Source organism: Capra hircus, chromosome 24 (assembly GCF_001704415.2).
Source record: "Capra hircus breed San Clemente chromosome 24, ASM170441v1, whole genome shotgun sequence".
Taxonomy (NCBI): domain Eukaryota; kingdom Metazoa; phylum Chordata; class Mammalia; order Artiodactyla; family Bovidae; genus Capra; species Capra hircus.
Window position 1 is genome coordinate 61,573,840 of NC_030831.1, and position 22,961 is coordinate 61,596,800.

Consider the following 22,961-nt stretch of genomic DNA (forward strand, 5'->3'; position numbering starts at 1 on the left):
CCCGGGGTGGTTATGATGAACTGGGGCAATACCATTCATACTCCATGGGCTTCCTTTCTGCCCCGGGAGATGCGTATTCCATGGCTGTCTAATGCTAGTCTTACGAGCGCAGACATGGAGCGGAATAGCTCTCTGGGTAAGGATACTATTCTTACTTACCCAGTTCAGTCTCGCTTTCCCATGCCTACCCCCTGTATTGTGCACAATAAAGCATTTAGAAATAGGTGTCCCTACCAACCAGAAGGTTTTCATTAACCATCCCATTGGTTAAAAATTGCAGATTTATTGTTTAAATAGCCATTAGACGTATGCAGGCTTGAAATTCATCCCATTGACGGCAGATGTCTAGAATCTTGGCTCATCTGCATTGTCATACAGAGCTGGACTCTGGCCTGTTCTGTTGACTGTAGAAGCTAAATATACCGCAGACCTTAAAAGTGTTTCTTGTTTCTGCGTGAAGTCTTTCCCGGAGGGATCACACTGATCCTTGTGAAGTTCTCACCTGGCTCTATTTCATACCCTACAGTCCTGGCTATTCTGAAAGACTCCACACCCTGATCCAATCTCGAGAATGTTTTGCTCATTTGAAAATTCTTCCTCCCACCCCTGCAACAAATGTCCTTTGTCTCATAATAATAATAATTTAAAAAATCCCTGGGAAGATTCAAATTGAGTAACAATAAAGATCTGACTGGAATGTTCATAAGCCTGACAAGGTACAATTGTATTTCCGAAGACGTGTGTAGCCACAGTTGTCTGGGCTGCAAAAGACACCACCGAATAAGATCAGAATAGAATTTCAACTGACTCCCTGATTTCCTTAGACTGGCTTATATTTCAAGCCCTTCCTGTTTTTCTCTGATAGAAGAGGTGTACATTACTAACTATAAGTGATAAGGAAGTATGAAAACAGCCGCTACCTTTAAAGTATAATTGAAATTAGAATTTAAGTTCACATGTATAAATTTGTCGCTTTAGCATAAGTTTAATTCCAATACAATTTGCAATTCATCCCATAGATCCTTGATGAGAAAAAGCCAGACATGTATCGGGACTGCCCTACATACTTAAGTTTAACCCTACTTATTAGAACTTCTCTTGATTTACACTCACTTCCTAATTTCTCACATTGGGCCAGGACTAGGTCTTTAAATGATAAGCATAAACATGTACCAGTGAAACAGAAGTCACATCTAAATGGAAGGTCATATCTGAGTAGGCAGAGATAAGTGGGCTGGGCAGAGGATGTTGGGTTTTGGCTTGAACCATAGCAAAGTGCTTCCTTCTTTCAGAATGTGACTTTAATCCAAATCTCAAGCCCGTAAGACTTTTCAGCCACTGTACAATCTGAGATGAGCTGTTTGCTGCAGAAGATGCGACTTGTCATCTTGATCCCTCTTTCGGGCTCTCTGCACAGCGAGGGCTTGGGAGGACCCAGGAAGTTCTTGGGTGCTTCACTCCTGTGGGGTTTTTTAGAGCCCTTGAACTCCATTTGGGGAGTGTACGTGTTCTGTTGAACCCTGACCTGGGTGGCCTGTGTACCACGCTGAGGGCAGTTCTGGTGTGAATCCCTCCTCCACATCAAATAGGTAGGAATTCAGTCTCTGCTGTCCAACTCAAGATAACTGAGAAAACGTAAAAAGGGAGGAGGGAAAACAGTGACCAGCCCAGGCTTCTATATACATTCATTGCTCCTAACACTTTTAACAACAAGAAAAATGCAATTTCAACTACTCTTAGCAATAATATTTTGCTTAAAAATTAGAATCATTCAAAGGTCTGATCTCTTCGAGAGAGTGCAGCCATAATACTGTACAGTTCTGGGGTCAGGTAGCCAGGAACACTTATCATGAAAACCAGATAATGGAATCCCACAGCAAAAGGAAACCAGCCTGAAATTAGCCTCTATGACCTTTTTTATATATACATTTTTAAAATACTCTGCAAATCTCAATTTGAACAATAACAACAACAACAATAACCAAAGACAAACAAGTTTTATATTAAAAACGTCCGTGCTCTTCATGGTCACTTCTAAAGCAGCTTGGAGGAGCTCGCCACTTGGAGTGCACTGCAAACCGACTCCATTACAACGATCTTGGCAGGATAGCAGCACAGAATTTGATATTCCATATTCATCACTTTTGACAGTGTAAACCTTTCATAAGATAACATTTTGCTTAAAGATTAGAATCATTCAAAGGTCTGATCGTCTTGTTCCCTGAGGCCCGCCAGGGAGGTCTGGCTTCACACCATGGGTTTCCTGCTTTTTCCGTGTGGGGCCTAACTGCCACCGCATTTCAGGAGAGCTTGAGGATGGCCTGGAGAAGGACCCTGGAAGGGGAGCTGGAGGGCTCTAAATAGGTTTCCATGGAAACAGGCCCCAGAAACCATCTTTAAGGGTCAAACCATCAGAGCCAGAATTTAATCCCCTGGTCATTTTCCATCTGGATTTCCAAGTGAATGAACCTCATGGGTTTAATCAAACATGTATGCACTCTTAAATGATGTGAGTTAAATTCTGATTTGGCCATGACAGGTGAGCCTAAAGGAAAAGGGTTGAAGGGACAACAGATACTGTCCCTCACGATCAACATTCTGCTGACATGGAAGTGGATGTAGATTGGTTGACACAAAGTGGTTGAGTGGCCGGCAAGCTCCAGGATTTCTCAGGGAGCTGAGAACCAGGGCTTGTCTCACCTTCTCAGAAATGCTTTTAAAGAATTAAGAGCCAAAAATGTCTAAAGGGAAAAATGATCATTTTGCTAACAGTTAGTGTAGAGGGCAAAACTAAATACACTTTTTTAAAAAAGATGCTGAGATGCATGTATCTTTTTTTTTTTTAAAGCAGCTTTCGAAATATTAACCACAGCATTAAACATTGAACACAAGTGCATTCCAAAGTTAATACAGATAAATGGTATACAGATAAATGTTATAATGCAATAATGCCACAGTTATTCCACATATGTCTCAAGGCTGAGTCTAAACTTGAAAAAAAAATTTTGTAGTTTACGAGCTGGAGATTTTTCTTCTTTTGCTACTCCTCTAGCGTTCCCCTGGAGAAGGCAATGGCACCCCACTCCAGTATTCTTGCCTGGAGAATCCCATGGACGGAGGAGCTTGGTGGGCTACAGTCCAGGGGTCGCGAAGAGTCGGACACGACTGAGCGACTTCACTTCACTTCACTAGCGTTTCCCAGGACTGACTTTTCTCTTTTCCTTTTCTAACGCCCCAGGATATATGGATAACCCCCCCAGGCCACACCTGGAGCTTCCCTGCCCGCCCCGCCCCCCATCCCTCTCTGTCAGGTTTTTCATATAAAACCAAACTACAGTGACAAGATAATGCTTTACATCCTAATTCCACAGACATAGGTCAGTTAATCCATTTTACGCTTCCTTTAGGATTTACGACTCTCCCCAAAGTCTTTCAAAATCTCACTTTAAGCGGCGCACACAGGCTGGCGGCCCGACGCGGCGCAGCGCACAAGGGCCGCGCGTGTCTCCGGCGCGGCGCCCAAGCCTCCCCGCCGCCTCGGTTTCCTCCGCCCGCGACGCTGCCTACCGCCCGCTCCGTCTCCTGCAGCGACGGCGCGGCGCAGCGCCCACGGCCGCGCGTGTCTCCGGGGCGGCGCGGCGCGCACGGCCGCGCGTGTCTCCGGGGCGGCGCGGCGCGCACGGCCGCGCGTGTCTCCGGGGCGGCGCCCACGGCCGCGCGTGTCTCCGGGGCGGCGCCCACGGCCGCGCGTGTCTCCGGCGCGGCGCCCACGGCCGCGCGTGTCTCCGGCGCGGCGCGCACGGCCGCGCGTGTCTCCGGCGCGGCCCGCCCTCGCCCCCGCCTGTTTCCTCCAGGCGCGCGCCCTCAGAGCCTCAGCCCCGCTCTGCGCTCCAGGCGGCGCGGGGCCTGCTCGGGGCCCCGGCCTCCTGCCTTCTCTCCCGGCCGCCCGCGGACACAGGGCCCGTCCTAAGGCTGGGCGCCAGGACGAGGCCTCAGGCCAGCCGAGGCGGAGAAGCCGGCGCTCGGGGCGCCTGGTGCCGGAGACGTCACCGAACAGGCCCGCGTCCTCGCGGTCCCGAGGATTCCGCATCCTACGCAGACAGAGCCAGGCCAGGGTTTGGAGGGGGAGCGAATCCAAAACATGTGAAGAAGCACATGAGGGCTTAAGGTACTGGATGATATTGTGTGAATTGCTAAAATGCTTCTCGGCACAATCGGTAGCTTAAAAAAATACTTTCCTATGGTTTAAGGGCATTTTCCCCGTCACGGTCCTTTGGGGCGGAGGTCTTGGCAAATACGAAGTCCAAATGGACCAAACGCTCAAACGGTTTTGGTCCAGTCAGTGGGACAGAGTGAACAGAACTCACATGGACGCAGAGTGTCTTAGGGAGCCGGAAGTGCTAACGGGAGCGACGAGAGGGCAGAAGCAGTGGGCATGCTGGAGGCGTGCAGCCTGAGCGAGCATGGACGTTCGTGCTAGTGTGAGTTGCGATGGTTTCTTCTTCCAGCCTGGTGTGGACCATATGCGCGGTGCCCTTCTTCAGGCCAGGAAGGCAGGCCTCCCCTCCGAGCACCTTCCCTCTGAGAACACAACCTCCAGGCACCACCCCCCCCCCACACACAGCCAATGAACACCTTCTGCCTAACCTCCAACAGCCGGAAACCCGGCTTCTGGAACAGTCAGACCCTTTGTCACTGTTTGCTTTCCAGCTGGTTGAGTCACTCCAGCCAACAGTACGGAACAAAAATCTGTGTTTACAGGCACGAGAGAGCCAGGTAGAGCCATCCAGGTGGGGCTTAGTAATTCGTGGCGGGGTTTCCAAAGACAGGAGATTCAACAGGACTGTGTTAAATAAATAAATCTTATTTTTCTCAATAATGTAAAAAATAAATTGCATTTTCCTTTGGCAGTAAGTAGCTGGTTCAACGTTGAGCCTGAAAGCTGTTTGTGTTGGTGGTGGTGGTGGTGGTTGGTTTTTTCTTTTTAAGAGTCTGCAGCTTCAGCAGTGCAGCAGTGGCAATGTGGACTATCTCTGCTGCTTTCACGAGCCTTTGCGTGTTTGTTGGTGGCAGGCCTGTGGGCTTCACTTATGGCCCAGATAGGCACCCAGGGTGATGCAAGCGCCCACCAGGGCCAGACTGAGCAGTGCCTTCAGAGACAGCCAGGAGAAATCAAACAGGGGCCGCATGCTAGGGCCGTACAGCTCCACAAAGGCGTCCTGCAGAGGGGGAGAGGGCGGGAGAAAAAGAGTGTTAGAGCATTAAATGTTTCCTGTTACTATAACAAAAAAAGTGCCAGCGCAGTGCCAGCCGACCGGGGGAGAGGCATCTGAAGTGCCTTGCACCTTCAGAAGGCTGAGGGCAAAGGTCAAATGTGCTTTGGGGATAATGATTTCAGACCCACTCTTTTCACTTTCATTCAGGACATACTTATTGAGACCTTACACACACACCAGGCACAGCAGAGACTCAGCCATGAGTGAAGCAGACCAAAAGCTCAAACGTGTCTGATCCAGTGAAATGGGGCAGACAGTGAACAGAACTTAGGTGCGTCGCAGAGTGTGTTAGGGAGCCGGAAGTGCTACGGGAGAGACGAAAGGGCAGAAGCAGTGGACATGCTGGAGGCGTGCAGTCTGAGCGAGCATGGATGTTCGTGAAAATGATTTAAAAAGAAACCCCAACTACTCCTTTCCTGAATGCTTGCTACAGGCCAGGCACTTGTAGCGAATCCCTGACATGCATTATCTTCTTTATTCTTCACACCCATCTTAAAGGGCCCTTTACTTTGTTCTTGTGCTGTAAGAAAAGAGCCGAGACCATTGAATGCTCATTTCTCAGATTTGCTGGGGACGATCAGACTCTGTGTTTGGACCCAGTGAGCATTTGGACAACTCTGTCTGAATATATGGGCCTCCCAGCTGACCCAGGTGGTAGAGGATATGTCTGCAGTGCTGGAGACACAGGTCAGTCCTCAGGTCAGGAAGATCCCCTGGGGGAGGGCATGGCAACCCACTCCAGCATTCTTGCCTGGAAAATCCCATGGACAGAGGAGCCTGGCGGGCTGCAGTCGTTTGGGTCACAGAGAGTCGGGCTGGCCTGAAGCAGCTGAGCGTGGATGCATGCCCGTCTGAATATGTAAAGCAGTGAGTGGAGTGTTTTTCCCTTGGTGGATTAATCAGGTATGAAGGGGAAAACAAGACATAGTTCCAGTTAGCCCCCCAAACCTGGAATTAGCACACAGTTTCACTAAGGGAGACGGCGCATACAGAGGTCCAGCGTCACTGTGTGAGGAGCGGCTGACGATGCTGGCCATGCTTTTTGTCTGTCTGGGGCGAGTATTCAGTAGAGGGATCAGGTGTTATTTTTGTCTCCCCAGTGCTGTGCGTGGTCTTAGTACATGTAGGTGTTTGAGAACTGTTTGTTCAGTTAATGATTAAGGTTTTCTAACATCAAACATTGGTTTGAATTCTGTATTTGGCCTAATACATTACCCAGATACTCTGCCTGTTTGAAATTATTCCTTTTACATACAACCACCTCTGGAAATCTTGGCAGTCATCTCGAAGGTGAACATTTAAGGCATCATTAAGGGGAACTTCCTGTGTTATTCAGTATAAATGTGTACAATCACTTTCCATGGCTGCATAATTTTCCACCACGTATATTTATATGTCTGCATCTGTGCTGTACTTTATCTAACCAATTCTTTTTACTTTTTAAATTATTTTTAATTGGAGGATAATTGCTTTACAACGTAGTACTGATTTCTGCTAAACAACATACAACTGCTCAGATACTCCCTCGCTCTGGAGCCCCTCTCTCCTCCCCCATCCCGCCCCTCTAGGTCATCAAAGAGTACCAGGCTGGGCTCCCTGCGTCATAGGCCAGCGATTTGTAAATTCTTATCTGTGCATTTGGATTTAGGTTTTGTTTTTGTTTTTTGTTTTGAGACAAATTCCCAGAGTTGATCAAAATTGCTTCCCACAGTCCTGAAGGGTTTGTGCTGAGCTATCCTCACTCTCTCACTGTCCCAGTGACCTTGGCACCTTTTACAAAAAGCAGACAAGAGGGAATTCCCTGGCAGTCCAGTGGTTAAGACTCTGCACTTTGACTGCCGAGAGTATGGGTTCAGTCCCTGGTTGTGGAACTTAAGATACCACAGGCTGTGCAGCCAGAAAAACATGAAAACAAGAACTAAACAGACAGAACCCCACAAAGGCAGACAAGGGTTTAGGGCGGTGCATCTCACTGGGGGTGGTCCTGCCCCCCCCCATGACACGTCTTTGGTGGTCGTGGTCTGGGGGAGGGGGTGCTGCTGGCATCCGATGGCAGAGACCAGAGGTGCTCTCCACTGCCCCGCGCGGGACAGGACGGCCCCAGCACGAGAATCATCCCCCCCAAGTGCCAGTGGTGCTGAGACTGAGAAGCCTTGTGAAGAAAGGTCCAGAAGAAACTCCACAATCACAGCCCTCAGAAGACCCAGATGGTCGATCTAGTGTGTCCATAGCTTTGGTCAAATGAGCGCCAGATGAGTTAGCTAGCGGGACAAGGAACTGCTCCCCTACGCGGGGGTGACTCTACCTTCAGAGGCACTGGATTAACTCCTACCAGGAGAGGGCGCAAGGGTCTTCTTCTTCCTTAATCTATTGTTAAACAGTTTTCTGAGTTTGAGTCTTCGCAAAGCAAGGCACTAGACATAAATGGCACATGTGCTTAGCACCCTTGGCCCAGAGCTGAGCTGACAATCACGGCTGTTCGTCAGGACACCGACCTTCGATACATGTCGGGGGGTAAACAGGGCAGGAAGGAGTCAGGACCAATATAGAGAAACTTGCCTCTTACAGAGTGCACCCCCGGACCCCACAGACACAGCAGCAGACGTCTAACAGCCCTCCCCTCGTGCTGTTTTCTCTAACGACGGGAAGGCTGGAACCCCCATACACCAGCCAAAGGCACCCAGACTCCTCGGAAGAGCACACTGGGCGGTAGGCACTTCAGCTCCATGTCGAGAGGGTCGGCGGCTGGGCCCTGAGTCCCTTTAGTTATCAATGGAGTTGTCTGTGGCGGGATATGGGAGAGACTAAGGCCTCAGCCACCTGACCCTTCCAGACCAGGTGCCCCCCTCGGGAGACAGGGGAAGCAGGGAGACTCGGGCCGCTCTGCCTGGTGCTCGACCCCCGCAGGCAGACGAGACGCCTCTCCCAGTACCCCACCCCTGGGGCCGGAAGACCTCCCTGCCCAGCCTCAGCCGCTTGCATAAATAACTGTGCTTCACGGCCCATTTCTGATGTGCATTACAAAGAAAGAAATCATTTCTGAAGTGGGGTGAGCTAACATAGCATCTCTTAACCCAAAGCACGGGCACGGAGGGATCTGGGAATGAGCCCTGAGCTCAAGGGAGGAGGTCTGTGTGGAATCCTAGCTTTGACATTTTATTGCCTGTGACCTTGAACAAATTACCCGAGGCTGAGCTTCATTTATCTCACCCATAAAACTGGTTGTTGTGAAGATAAACGTAGGTGACTCGGGCCATTTGTAAACGTGGCCCCGAGCGTGAACTAGAGGAAACATCACCCGGCTCTCTGGTCTGTCCTCTTGCTAACCTGCTGTGATCCTCCTCAAACTGCCCTGGCCTCCAGGCGGTCTGCTGAGCCTGCTAATTTCCAGAAACAAGTGACCAGCTCCCTCTAAGGTGTCAGCTCTTGGTTCTCAAGATAGTTGATGATTTCTAAAGAAATCGTGAATTCAAACATACACACATGATGTGTTCTGGTGGAAAATTGGAAGCGATAACACACGCCCAGCTCTACTTCCTCAGAGATTATTAAGTCAGGCTGTAGGGCCGAGAGGCATCATTTAATGCGTGACACCCCCCCCCGCCCCTGAGATGGAATCTACCCCATAATCTGCCCGTCTATGATTCTGAAGTGCAGAGCAGAGCCTGTGGTTTCAGGGGTGAAGCTCCAAAAGCTATTTTCACAGGGGAGTCTTCTTGCTTTTTCAAACATCCTGATCAGGGTGATTTCCGAAGTCTGTTTGAACAGTCTGTCATTATTTGTTTAAGTCTGAAAGCTGTTTTAAATAAACACATGCTCATTCTATGTATTAGAAGCAACAGAGAGGGAAGAAGAAAGCCTGGGCCGTCGTCACATGATTTGGACAAAGCCCCCGCCTATATGTTCAGGGTGCACACAGCACCTGGTTGTGTTGGGACTGGCCAGGGCTCTGCCCGACCTCAGGGATGGGCATGGCAGGTCTCCAGGGGAGGGCCCCTTCTCCTTCTGTTAGCCCCCAACTTCAGAGGGGAGGCAGGCAGCGCCCCAGCTCTGGAGGCCCTTTTGCAGACAGCTTCCCCACAGACTTCACATCAGAGGCCGCAGGTGGCTGGAGTCTGAGTTCCAGCAGCGGCGACCTCAGAGGAGCAGTGCAGCTAATGCCCCAAGCCCAGGCCCTGGCTGCAGGGCTGGGAGTCGGCCAGGGAGCTGTGGACGGACCGGGTAGGAACAGACAGCTCACGTCAGCGAAGGTGGGCGGAGGGGGTCAGAGTGTCCTGTCCCTGCCCTGGGACCACTCAGCCCCATCCCTCCCGCCCCGGTCCCCGCCACACCTCCCTCAAGGCAGCCCACTCTCCATACCTCCCTCAAGGCAGCCCACTCTCCAAGATTTTCCTTTCCCCTTCAGGTCCTTCAAAAAGTTTTAGTTAAACCTGGTTCCGAATACAATGAGATTTAAAAACCAATGAATCAGAATGGCAAGAACTGAAGAAGACCACTGAGTTCCACTGAAAAGGATGGTGTGGGGGTGGGGGCGGGAGCCCAGATACCCTCACACAGCTCAGGGGCTCTCAGGAGCAGGTAAGCGGAGAGGCCGTTCATGTTTGGAAATGCGCAACAGAAGCTTTAAAAATACTGTTCATGTGTTAGCGATTCTACTTCTAATTATCTTGAAAACAATTAATAAAACTTTAAAACAAAAATATCTGAAAATATGATAGTGAGTATGTTATCGTTTAGTCGCTCAGTCGTGTCTGACTCTTTGTGACCCCGTGGACTGTAGCCCGCCGGGTTCCCCCGTCCATGGGATTGCCCAGGCAAGAGCACTGGAGTGGGCTGCCATTCCCTTCTCCAGGGGATCCTCCTGATCCAGGGATCGAACCCGCACCTCCTGTGTTGGCAGGTGGGTCCTCTACCACTGACCCGCCAGGGAAGCCCACTGGAATATGGGTCAGTCACTAAAACTTGTGCCCTGTATTTATTGGCAAGGGAAGATGTCCCCAGCATACCACTGAGTGAAACAGCGCAGCAGCCTCTGCCAGTCCAGGCTCCCACTGGCTCTTAGCACTCACAGGGAAATGGAACAGTGACCTTGGTCGGCTATAAACAGACGGGAAACTCAGGCACGTTCCAGTCTTTGAGCTGACTGTGGATGCCTTATGTGATCATGGCAGAGCCTCAGTGGGGAAGCCGTCCTGCCCTTGAGTAGATCCTGGCCTAGGGAATGGACTCGTGTGCTTCCACGTGCGTGCGAAACTCAGCTAGATGGAGGCCTGCCGCCGTTTCTGCTCTTCACCGAGCAGAAGCAAGGAGAAAATCAGATGGCGCTAAGAGGGAGCCAAACGCTGCCATCAGACGCCTCCGGTACTTTCTGTCACCCGAGGCTTTATCGCTGTATCTCCACGGGATCGCCTCCCACGTGACCACCTGAGGGCCAGTGCAGAGCACGCACCTTCCGTCCTTCCGCCCTGTGGCTGGGGAGCTGGGGCGTCGATGCACCAACTCCTCCCACTTGCTGGGTGAGGGTTGCTCCTATGGAGGCGTCCATAGTCCAGCACTTCCGGCTGGTCATGTGCACAGGCAAAGGGGTCAGAGAAAGCCACTGGGGAAAGAGATCCAGATGCTACATCGCCTGTAGCTTGCGAGCTCTGAGGTGGTAAGGGCAAGACGAATTCCACAGGGCAGGATATGAGCCGCTGATCTGACCCCCTCGCTGTTTCTCTAGCCTCATTACCTTCTCTCCCCAGGACCAGTGCTAGGATTTCCCACCTAACTTCTCTGCCGTTAGCCTAGTGCCCTACCCTTCAATCTTCTTCTCTGCCCGCTGCAGCCACAGGGATCCGTTCAGAATCCTGTCTGTCACTCCCGTGCTTCGATCCAGACCGTTAACACGCAGGCTCCTCGTGCTCTCCCCACCCAGCTTCCTGCTCAGCTCTCGTCATTCGATAAGTTCATCCAGTTCCCGCAGGTATTCGGTGCAATCATGTTCTGCAGGCAACTTTCTCCAAGTCCCTAGGCTGAGCTAAATAATCCTCAGCCAGTCCCTGCTCACTGTATTCTCTGAAGGTCATCTGTTTACCTGTCTGTCTCCCCCTCATTCAGCTATTAGCACCTGGAGGTGCAGGGACCATGCTTTATTTATCCTTGGATCCCTGGAGCATGTTTCTGCCACATGTCAGGCACTCAGCATATGCTTGTGGAACTGAAGTACACCTTACCGTAGACCAGGCTTTCCAAACACATTTTAATAGGTGATGTTTTTCAAAAGGAGCATATACAGAGGACAAATAAATTCTGCACTGGAACAAAATCGGACGCCTTTTTTTATTTGCTGCAGCAGCTTCTAGTGTCTCCAGTGAAGAACTCAAGTTCAGGGCATTCAGAATGGTCAGCGCTGGATCTGACTGGTCGGTGTTCGTGCCACATTGGTGGTGGCACGGTGCCATTCAGCAGTTTTGAATAGCATCCCACCTGAACGCCCTGGAGTCTCCAAGGGAGGTACAAGCTGTGGGGCATTTTCCAAGCCCGCTGAACCATCTGTCCCTCTGTCAGGGAGATCCCCGTCTTGTGAAGACTGAGAATGCCGAGAGGCGGAGGTAACAAAGCAGTAGTCTGCGCACAGCGATAGAGGCAGCGCTGGTGCCCCCTGTACAGGACGGGGCAGGTGATCAGAGGCGCCAAAGCCACCCTAGACCTTCATGGGAACAGCAAGACCGCTGGTGGCCCCTTGTCTTGGAATCTACTAAGAGGTATGAGTGTGTGTGCGCACACTCACTTGCTCAGTCGCGTCTGACTCTTTTTCGATCCCATGGACAGCAGGCTCCTCTGTCCATGGGGTTTTCTCCAGGCAAGGATCCCAGAGTGGGTTGCCATTATCTCCTCCAGGGGATCTTCCTGACGGAGGATCGGACCCACGTCTCCTGCTCTGGCAGGTGGGTGCTTCACCACTAGCACCACTGCAGAAGCAAGGGGGACGAGCCTTGTTCCCAATAAACAGGACCCGCGGTTTCCCCAGTACCCAGAGGCAGCTGACGTCCAGGCCCCAGGCGAGCAGGAATGCTGGGAAAAAGGAGGGAGCCAGGCAGGGAGGGAGACACCTGCACAGCAGAGAGGAGGGCTCTGCCTGAAGCCGGGAGGCAGTGATGTCCGGACGCCCACTAGGGCTGAGATCAAAGGGAGAGCGGCAGCCAGGCCTCTGGGCGAGGCGGCCTGCGCAGCACACGCGAGGGAGCCAGGGCTGTGTCTACCTGAGCGCAGCAGCTGGTGAGGAAGTGACTCTACTTCCCGCCTTATCATTGGACTGGCAGGATTTCCTCTGCAGCCACTTTGTGCTGAATGAGTCTGGAAGGTTCCGTCTGGAGTAGAGAGCCGTGGTGGGCGGTGGCTAAGTCCAGTCCCCTGGGCGCTTCCTCCCCCCCCACCCCCTCCCCACCACCCGCCCTTTTACTCCTGAAGTATTGATTCCGGGCTTGGGGGAAAAGGAAACAGAAAAAACCTTGACGACTGGAGCATATAACCGAAGGACACACAGCTGCCTGGCCTGCAGATGGGGGCCCGTGAGCGTCAGAGGCCTCGGGACCCTTCACCGAGGTCCTCGGGGGCCCCCAGCCCGGCAGTAAAGGGGGCTCCACCTTGGAGGCACTCTGGGCCCAGGGGGAGGGGCTCGTTGCGTCACAGGCCGAGGACATAAAAATGAAACCTGATCCGAGTGTCATCCGGGTGTAACCAGAAACCAGAACGATGGCAGGAGATGAGAAGCCCACACAGGACTGGCCCGCCCACCTCGGGTCCAGGGAAGATTGGGTGTATTTTGTGATGCGAAGTGAGCTGAGGATGCAAATCAGGCAGGGGCCCGGAGGAGCCGGAGGGAGGGCAGGAAAATGAGAGCCCCAAGGGCTCCTTCCCTTCTAGAGCAGGGCAGACTTTGAACCTCATTTGCAAAGGCGTCTATTGCTCTGGGGACCCCTCAGCCGCGGGGCCAGCTCAAAGGCAGCGGGCCCTGTCCACGTGCTGGAGGCCGGAACCAGAGGCTGCCGGCCCGGTGGGACCTCAGAGGTTCTGCTAGTCTCTCTGCTCTGGGGCTGGGCAGTCGCTGCAGTCTGGAGAGAAGTGCAGTGAGGAATTCCAGGCCGCGCCAGCTGTGTGAACACTGCAGGAGTGGGGACCTGGCCACCTGTGGGCTTAGGAAGTGAGAACAGTCCAGAGATTCGAAAGGTGTCTGTGGAAATGGGCCAAGCAATGCATCTATAGCAAAATGTGCTTTAAAAAAATGTTAAATAGTCGTACTATTTGGTTCATCAGGTTCAGATGATAAACCAGCGTGAGGCTAAAGCCGTATCTGTAGAAGACCCTGAAATCTCATCTTTGACTTGCTGATTCATTTGGGAACCAGACATTTTTTATAAGGTGCTGAGGAGTCTTAAAGTTAAACAAGACACAGGCCTGCATTATAAGAATGGCTCCTTGATATTCTCACGCGTTCACAGCAGCTTTGGCGAGCAGGAGAGTTCTATATATGCATGCAAAAAAGCAGTGTGTGTGGATGCATTTTGGGGCTTCCCAGGTGCCTCAATATTAAAAAGAATCTTCTGCCAGTGTAGGAGATGCAGGTTCCATCCCTGGGTCAGGAAGTTCCCCTGGAGGAGGAAATGGCAACCCATTCCAGTGTTCTTGCCTGGGAAATCCCACAGACAGAGGAGCTTGGCGGGCTGCAGTCCACGGGGTTGCGGAGTCGGACACAACCGAGCGAGTAAACAACAAAGGCATTTGCCCTTCGGGCTCTGGGGTTTGAGGAAGGAGACCACGGCTGCTGTCCTCCTTCAAAGGGTGGCTCCCCCAGGACCCTTTAGGCCCAGAGGCCGCAGGAAACTGCCTTGCAGGGTTTTGGCTTTAAAACAAAGTGACTTCATTTTTCTTCCTGACCTTCCTCATTCCACTACCTTCTTTTGGCGAGAGAGCCGTGTATTTTCTGGCACTTGGTCCTTTCTTGCTCTGGGCTTATGTTATTTTCACTGTTAGGGGGAAACATCCCATTATGATGGAATTTTGTTGGAATGAAAGCACATCAAGCAAAAAATAGTGTAATTATTACAACTCAACAATAAAAAGACGGATAGCCCAATTAAAGAATGGGCAGAGATTTGAATAGATATTTCACAGAAGAAGATCTCCAAATGGTCTAGAACTACATCCGTCATTTAGGGAAATGCAAATGGAAACCACAATAAGATATCACTTCATCCCGACCAGCATGGCTTTCGCCTCAAAAGCGGACAATAACCAGCGCCGACAAGGAAGGAGAGAAAGCAGAGACTGCACCCATCACTCATGGGAAAAGAAGAGAGCGCAGCCTCTGTGGAAAAGAGTGGGGCTTGCTCACAGAAGTGAGCGGTTACCCCACGACCTGCCAATTCTGCTTCTAGATGCACACCCAAGGTAACTGAAAATATATGTTCACACAGAAACGTGAACACACGTATTCACATCAGGGTGATTTATAATAGCCCAAAGTGGAAGTGACCCAAATGTCTATCAGCTAATAGACAAGCAGTAAGGTACCATCCGGAGAAGGCAATGGCAGCCCACTCCGGCGTTCTTGCCTGGAGAATCCCAGGGACGGGAGAGCCTGGTGGGCTGCCGTCTAAGGGTCGCACAGAGTCGGACACGACTGAAGCGACTTAGCAGCAGCAGCAGGGTACCATCCACACCATGGAATATCATGCCGCCACAGAAAAGGATGAAGCATTGATACGAGCCGTAACGTGGATGCACCTTGAAAACAGCATGCTGGATGAAAGACGCCAGGCATGAAGGCCACACATCGCGTGCCGCCATGGGCTTCCCTGGTGGCTCAGATGGCAAAGTCTGCCTGCGGTGGGGGAGACCCAGGCTCGATCCCTGGGTTGGGAAGATCTCCTGGAGAAGGAAGTGGCAACCCACCCGGAACTCCTGCCTAGAAAATCCCGTGGCCGGAGGAGCCTGGTGGGTCACAGTCCATGTGGTTGCAAAGTCGGAGACGGCCGAGCGACCTCACTTTCATTTCTATGGCATGTCCAAATTAGACAAATCCGACGGGACGGGAGTGGATCGGGGCTGAGGAGAGACGAGTGGACAGTGACTGCTTACGGGCACAGGCCTTTTTTTTTTTTTTTTTTTGCCAGAGTGATAAACAGTTCTAGAATTAGAGAACAGTGATGGGTCTCACGACATTAGAAATACTAAAACCAAGCAGTCACGCTTCCCTCATGGTCCAGTGGCTTCCCACTGGTCCAGTGCTTTGCAATAGAGGGGACATTGGTGTGACCCCTGGTTGGGGGAGATCCCACACGCCACTGGGCAGCTAAGCCCGAGCACCGCAACTGCCGCGTCTCAATACAGAGCCGGGCGGCCTAGAGCGCGCGCTGCGCAGGAGGAGCCGCAGCAGCGAGCGGCCGGCGCCGCAGCTGGAGAGCAGCCCGCAGGCAGCGGCCGAGACCCAGCACCGCCGGAAATAAACATTTTTTAAAAGTCAATCACTTAGAATTGAATTTTAAGGTTTGTCAATTATTATTTAAAATCGTATTTTTTACACGACGTGAAGAAGGGCACTAAACTATTTTTATGCCGCACGCAACTGGACAGAAGGAGCTGCTTATTCTGGAACCCTTGCTCACGGGTGGCCCCCTTGCCAGGGTCCAGACCTGCCCGGATGTGAGCGTGGCCTTCACTCTGTGCGGCCGGCAGCAGGGAGACTCGCCCCCGCCCCGGAGAGCCCCCTCTGGGCTGCGCCAGCCACGTGGCCCGTGAACCCGGGGTCCTGCCAGCCGAGGAACCCAGGGCCCTCCCTGCCGCCCCGGAGCGAATTCATAGGCTAGAGATGGAACTGGGCGGATGCTCGCCGAGCCCCGCAGCGTGGCCTGAGTGCTGTCATCGGGACACCAGACGGGGGCGGGGGTGCGCAGGGCCCTGATTTCCCAGACCTGCGTTGAGGGCCGCAGGCCTGACTCTCCGCTGGTTTAAGTCAGCAGGTGTTGACTGAGAGTGGTGTGGGGAGAGAGCAGAGGAGCGCATTCCTAACGAACTTGCTGAAAGCGACCTCGGACCTGGAGGGCGTGTGTCCAGTGGCGGAGCAGGAAGGGGCGCCGTCCTCCGCGGCCCGCCAGCCTCCGGCCGGACCTGCGCTGACACCCGCTGTCAGGACTGGCTGAGAAACCAGCACGGCATCTCTTCTGGAAGCTCCGCACCACGCCGGGCCGGGCTTTCCCTCCGCGACAGGCTCAGGACCCTGTCTGCCGCCCTCACCGCGAGGGGGGCGCACCCCGCCCCCGCCTCAACGCCCCGATCCTGGGTCCTCAGTCCGCGGCAAGCGAGTCGCTATTAATAGCCCTGCTTTACCTCCCAGGACGCTCGCATCCTGCAGGGAAGCACGCCGGGACACAATAGGCCGTACCCTGTGCCAGCTGCCCAGTGAGTCACTGTGTGACGGCCTGCACGCCACGGACCCACCGCCTTCCGGAAAGGCCGAGCGCTCGGGAGGGCCGGGGGCGCGGTGGCGCCCTGCTCAGCGGGCTCCACGTGGGCGTGCCACGGGAAGGTCGGCTTTCGCTTTGCAGTGTATGATTTAGTTCAGTTCACCTGGAAAGACTCAGCATGAATGGAAACATGCATCTCGAGGCGCACTGCCCGGCTCTCGGACAGGCCTCTTCCTCCCGCACAGACAGTCCTCCCACGTCCAGGGAGGAGAGCAGACCGCTCCTCATAAGGAGCACGCGGCCACGGCCTCGGCCTCTGACGCGCAGACCCGGGCACCGGCCGCGCTCGGGTCCTGGACGCGGGTTCGTTCACTCGGTGCAGCTTTGCCGGCGCGGCTGCTCGTCGAGATAGATGCCCCTGGGAAGGCCTTCTGACGGCGTGTGCTATGCCGCCAGAACGACATGGGCCTTAAATACGCACACAGTGAGAGGGGCACTCACAGGGAGAGACAGAGGAGGGACAATCAGAGGACAGAGAGACAGACAGACAGAGGCAGACAGCAGGGACACAGAGGGAGACTGATACATACAGAGACGGGGAGACAGAGACGCACAGAGCCACAGGGACAGCGGAGGCAGAAACAGAGAGAAAGGGAGACAGACGTCAGACTCCCGAGAAGCCACAGAGAGGAGAGAGACAGAGAGAGAGACAGGGAAAGAGGCTGAGGAAACACAGAAAGAGGGGACGGAGAGAGAGACACAGATGGGGTTCTCCAGGCCAGAACACTGGAGTGAGCTTCAATTTCCTTCTCCAAGGGATCTTCCCGACCCAGGGATTGAACCCAAGTCTCCCACATTGCTGGCGGATTCTTCACCAGCTGAGCCACAGGGGAAGCCCAAGAACACTGGAGTGGGTAGCTTATCCCTTCTTCAGAGGATCTTCCCAACCCAGGAATCCAACCCGGGTCTCCTGCATTGCAGGGCGGATTCTTTACCGTCTGAGCCACCCCGAAGCCATGCACATACACAGAGACACAGACAGAGAGAGACGGCTCCCGGGGAGAGGGGGCATCCTGGATGGGCTTCGAGTGGGTGGAGGGGCTGAAAACCTTCCGTCAGCACAGCCTCCGGGGGACCGCTGACCCCTCACAAGGGCCCCTTGCCATGATGCGAGCCGGCTGTGGACGTCAGCAAGGCAGGAGAGGACAGGAGGACAGGTGTGCCCTGAGCCAGGCCGTCGGTGTGGCTGGCAGCAGGCCCACTGAGCATCCCCCCCGGATGGGGGACGGTAGGCCCCGCTGGGGGGCAGCGGGCCCGGGGAGCTGCACTTCTCAGGCCACTGGCCCTCCTGACGCAAGCTCAGCCGCGTGCGGGGCTGGCCAAGTGGAGCCTGGGGGCCCGCCTGCAGAGGGGCTCGGGCGTGGCCGGCTGGACCCAAGGGGGGCTCTGACCCACACTCGGGCTTCCTCCACCATCTCCTTCTCAGAGAGTAGCCGGCCCGGGACTCTCACGTGGCCCCGGCAGGTCAGCGCAGGTGCCCCGTCCAGAGGCCCTGCCTCACAGCTCCTCCTGCCCTGACCCCTGGGGGCAGCACCGCTGGAGCTGAGCTCCAGGATGCAAGCTCACAGCTGTTGCCTGCTCCACACCCAGCCCTGCGCTCTGCACTCACAGAGACTCAGGGGACCGTGGCTTCCCTGTGACAGTGCATTCCTCCACCCAATTGCCGTTACAGTTGCCAAGTCGTGTCCGACTCTTTGCAACCCATGCACTGTTGCACGCTGAGCTTCCCTGTCCCCCACCGTCTCCCAGAGTTTGCTTAAGTCAATGTCCATTGAATCAGTGATGCCATCCAACCATCTCATCCTCTGCCACCCTCTTCTCCTTCTGCCCTCAATCTTTCCCAGCATCAGGGTCTTTTCCAATGAGTCAGCTCTTCGCATCAGGTGGTCAAAGTATTGGAGCTTCAGCATCAGTCCTTCCAATGAGTATTCATTCAGGGCTGATTTCCTTTAGGATGGACTATCTCCTTGCTGTCCAAGGGACTCTCGCACCCAGTGCCGAGCTTCAGATCAAGGACTCAGCAAATGCTCTCCCAGTACCGTTGTACTCATCCCAGCATTTATTTAAAGTCGACTTCTGGGATGAGTAGACAAAACTGTTGCTCCAACCCCATGAGGTGACTCAGAAACGACGTTACATATTATGGCCTCTGGCTAAGATCAAGTGTAGTATGGGGGCTTCCCAGGTGGTGCAGTGGTGAAAAAAAACCCACCTGCCAATGCAGGAGACACAAGAGACACAGGGTCAATCCCTGGGTCAGGAAGACCCCCTGGAGGAGGAAATGGCAGCCCACCCCAGTATTCTCACCTGGACAATCCCATGGACAGAGGAGCCTGGCAGGATACAGTCCACGGGGTCGCAAGGAGTTGGACACAACTGAGCGACTGACAGAAAAGACTGGGGTCAGAGAGGTTATACAACCTGCCCAAGGTCACACAGCTGCAGTCTGAACTGTTCAACTCCGAGGTATGGCGCCAGGCCTGCAGGACTTTGCATAAGGGGAGAAAGGAGGTGCTGGATTTCAGGGCACGAGACTCAGGCGGGGCCGGGGCCACGCCACGGTGGGTGAGCCTGTGCGCGCAGGCTGGGTGCTCCAGCAGAAGCGGCACCGTGAGCAGGGAGCACGCACAGGCCTGGAGCCCCCGCCAGCGGCGCTGCAGTCTGGATCCCCCGGAACACAGGCGGCCTCCTAGAATCCCTGTCTGTGGTTTGGCCCTGGTGGCCACTCCTGCACGCGCCTCCTCAAGAGCATTCAAAAAGGATGTGCAGAATATATTTTAGAAAACTTACGAATTTTTGCCTAACTAAAAAATTTATGACATTTTGATTCCACTGGTTTGGCTTAGTATGCATAGAATGCTAGGTTTCTCATAAAAAAACAGATGTGCAACAAGCAACAAAGGTTTACTATAGAGCACAGAGAACTAGAGTCAATGTCTTGTAGTGCCTGTCATGGAAAATGATTTCAGAAACAATGCATGTGTAACTGAATCACCTTGCTGTGCACCAGAACCACCGTAAGTCAGCGATGAAGGTGAGAGAGTGAAAGTGCTGCTCGCTCAGTCATGTCCAGCTCTGCGATCCCCTGGACTATATATAAATTAAAAAAATAAAAACGACACGTGGACAGAGATGCGAGCCCAGAAGGAGAAACTCCTTCCACCTCCCTGCAGGGTTGCTTCACCAGGACTTCCGGAACGTGAAGCAGTTTCCCTGTGTCTCAAAAACCAATCCAGCTTGAGGCCTGTTCAGCACACTAGCACGAGAGACTCCAGCGCCTCCCCTGTGGGGGGAGGATTTCGACGGCTGTGCAGGCTCGGCTCATGGGCTCCGCTGAAGCACAGCGACCGTGTCCCTGCCTCCCCGTCACGGGCAGCGCGGGGGGCCGGGAGGCCCAGCCACGGGTGCAGACCCTGCCTGGGAGCCCACTCCCCACGCAGGCCTCAGCCACCCGTCTCCTGACCGCAGGCTGTCCTCTCCGCTGACTTCCACTTGGAAGTGTTTTCATGGCTGAACAAAGCCAGAGCCCTTTCCATTCCTAGGAAGCTGCCCATGGAGCTTTCCACAAAACGCATCTGCTCGCTGTGCACTTCATCCTGCCATGTTCCCGCTCGTGTCTGGCAAGCGAGACGTTTGCGGGGCGAGCTGGTGATTGTCGCGGTCAGGCCGAGCTTCGAAGTGCTTTTCTCATTTTTAAACGATTCAGGAGTGGCCCCTGAGAGACAGCATGTTCAGGACAAGGCCTCACAAACCAAAGACGCACACACACAGGCGGTGTCAGTCGCTCGGTCGTGTCCGACTCTTTGCGACCCCGGGGACTGTAGCCTGCTGGGCTCCTCTGTCCATGGGACTCTCCAAGCCAGAACGCTGGAGTGGGGGGCCATTCCCTTCTCCAGGGGATCTTCCCGACCCAGGGGTGGAACCCGAGTCTCTTGCATTGCAGGCGGGTTCTTTACCACCTGAGCCACCAGGGCAGCCTGAGATGGACAAGCAGGGCACAGAGGCTCGTGTGCGTGGTGATTCTCAGCCAAGCCCGCTCTCCGCCGCCCCCAGCACACGAGGCCTGGCATCCTGCCGGCGGGGCACTGGGCAGGGGAGGGGAGCCTCAGTGCAGGCTTCAAGCCGGTCCTCCGAGCCCCCCCCCCCCACCTGCCTGAGTTTCCCGAGAGACCGATGCCCACCCTCTCAGATGTATGGAGGGCTGCATGTGGGCTCTGTGGGACCAGTGCTGTCTTGGTGGCCACGGGAAGGACTGGTGAGGACCTCCCAGCCCTCCTCCTGGCTCAGTGACCCAGCTCGTGGGCACGAACGGACCTGAAGCTCACAGGAGACGGGGCAGGGTCACGTGAGGCGTCCGTGTGGCCCTCCAGCCACGGTACCTGGAGAGGACGCCGGGCCTGAGATCCTGGCTGGAGTCTGAGCCAGCCGCTGGCTCCAGAGTCCTCCGTTAACCCTTGTGGGGTTAAATGCCAGCAGGGGAGTGATGGGCCAACTGGAGAGGGATTTGTGCTGGATAAACGGGCAGAACGAAAACGTCTAATTGTGTGCTTTCTTTGTGAGTTTTCACCTCTGCCAAATTTTTGAAATTCTTAGGCCTTACAATTTTATGTGCTTTCTATTTCAATTTGAACCTGAAACGTCATTTAAATGTCTTCTGAGGTAATCCTCACCTACTCAACTCCCAAAATTGAAAAAAAAAAAATTAAGGTCATTCGACTCACACCTGGAGAGTTTTTGAAGGCTATCTGACCACCAGTCATAAGCTCTCAGCTGATGAATTGCAGATTCAAATAAGTAAGTTTTACTTCTTGGTACATCAGCTGGGAAAGGTCATTTTATTAAGGGTCATTTTAAATGTTAAAAATTATAATTTCACTGCCATCATGTCTATAAGACCTTCTATATAAACTTCTAGATATAAAATAAGTGATTCCTTTTAGCAACTTTCATACAGCATGTTTGAAAGTTGTTAAAGGAGCTGGTCTTGTACTTATAACTTGGTGATGGATGCACTGCCACTAGGGCACCGTGGTGCTCACCCTGCAATGCACACACACAGTGAATCGCCGCTGTGCATCTGAAGTCAGCACCGTGCCTCACGTCAGTCGCATCAGCTCAGGACGCCCCTGGTCCAGGGGTTAGGCGTACGCCTGCAAGTGCAGAGGACACACGTTCGGTCCCTGCTCCAGGAAGATTCCACGAGCCAGCAAGCGAGTGAGCCCATGCACCAATACCCTGCAGCCCAGCCCTCTGGAGCCTCAGCTCTGAAACGAGAGAAGCTGCCGCAATGAGGCGCTCACGCACCACCTCTAGAGAGCAGCCCCCCACTCGCTGCACCTAGAGAAAGCCCACTCGCAGAAGGAAGACCCAGCGCAACCAAAACATGAAAAATTAATATTAATTAAAAACATGCAGGATTTGACTGCCGTCAAGTCTACAAGACTGATGAGAGAGTAAGAAATTCCCCAGTTCTAATGTTGAACGAGGGAGCACACCCTCTCAGAGGCAAGAGCCTGAGCAGATGTGTGGTTTTGATGAGAAGCCCATTGTACCTTCCTTGTTCCCATGACAACCCACACAGTGGGCAAGCTATGGGGTCCGAGCGTCAGCTACCCCAGGCCCACATCCTCTCCTTGCCGTCAAGGGAGACTCCGCTCCAGGTTTCAAGGGCCTTCCTTGTGGCAGGAGGAGAAAGGTCCCTCCTGTCCTCTGAAGGCCCTTTCCAGCCCTAAAGTTCGTAACTTGAAGACTATGGGACCCCATTTTCAGCGTTTGTGCACCAAGAGCAGGCATAGAGAAGGCTGCATAATTGGGAGACTGGGAGGCAGGCCCACCAGGGCCTTCTCAGTTCTCATGGAAAGGTCCAGACTTGCCAATTCTGTCTATTCTGGGTACAGTGGATGCCTGAATCCTAGAGCTGATCTGGGGGAGGAAACTGGAAGCCACGGGCCTGACAGAGAAGCTAGGAGCATGCCTGCTACTCTAGGCAGCAACAGCAAGAAGCACTCAAACCTTCAAGGCACTGGCTTCCCTGGCGCTCAGCAGTAAAGAACCTGCCCGCCAATGCAGGAGACCCAGGTTTGATCCCTGGGTTGGGAAGATCCCCTGGAGAAGGAAATGGCAACCCACTCCTTGCCTGGGAAATCCCAAGGACAGAGGAGCCTGGCGGCTACAGTCA

At 53.6% G+C, this 22,961-nt stretch overlaps 1 protein-coding gene across 2 annotated transcripts in view; it reads right to left on the bottom strand.

Annotated features, from left to right (window-relative positions):
• BCL2 (BCL2, apoptosis regulator) overlaps nt 3,771-22,961 on the bottom strand; it is a 193,297-nt gene continuing 174,106 nt past the window's right edge. Inside the window, exon 3 of one of the 2 annotated variants that reach the window (XM_018039337.1) lies at nt 3,771-5,219. In XM_018039337.1, coding sequence (XP_017894826.1) covers nt 5,085-5,219 — 135 coding nt within the window. In that variant the 3' untranslated portion in view covers nt 3,771-5,084. 2 annotated transcript variants of the gene reach the window in all.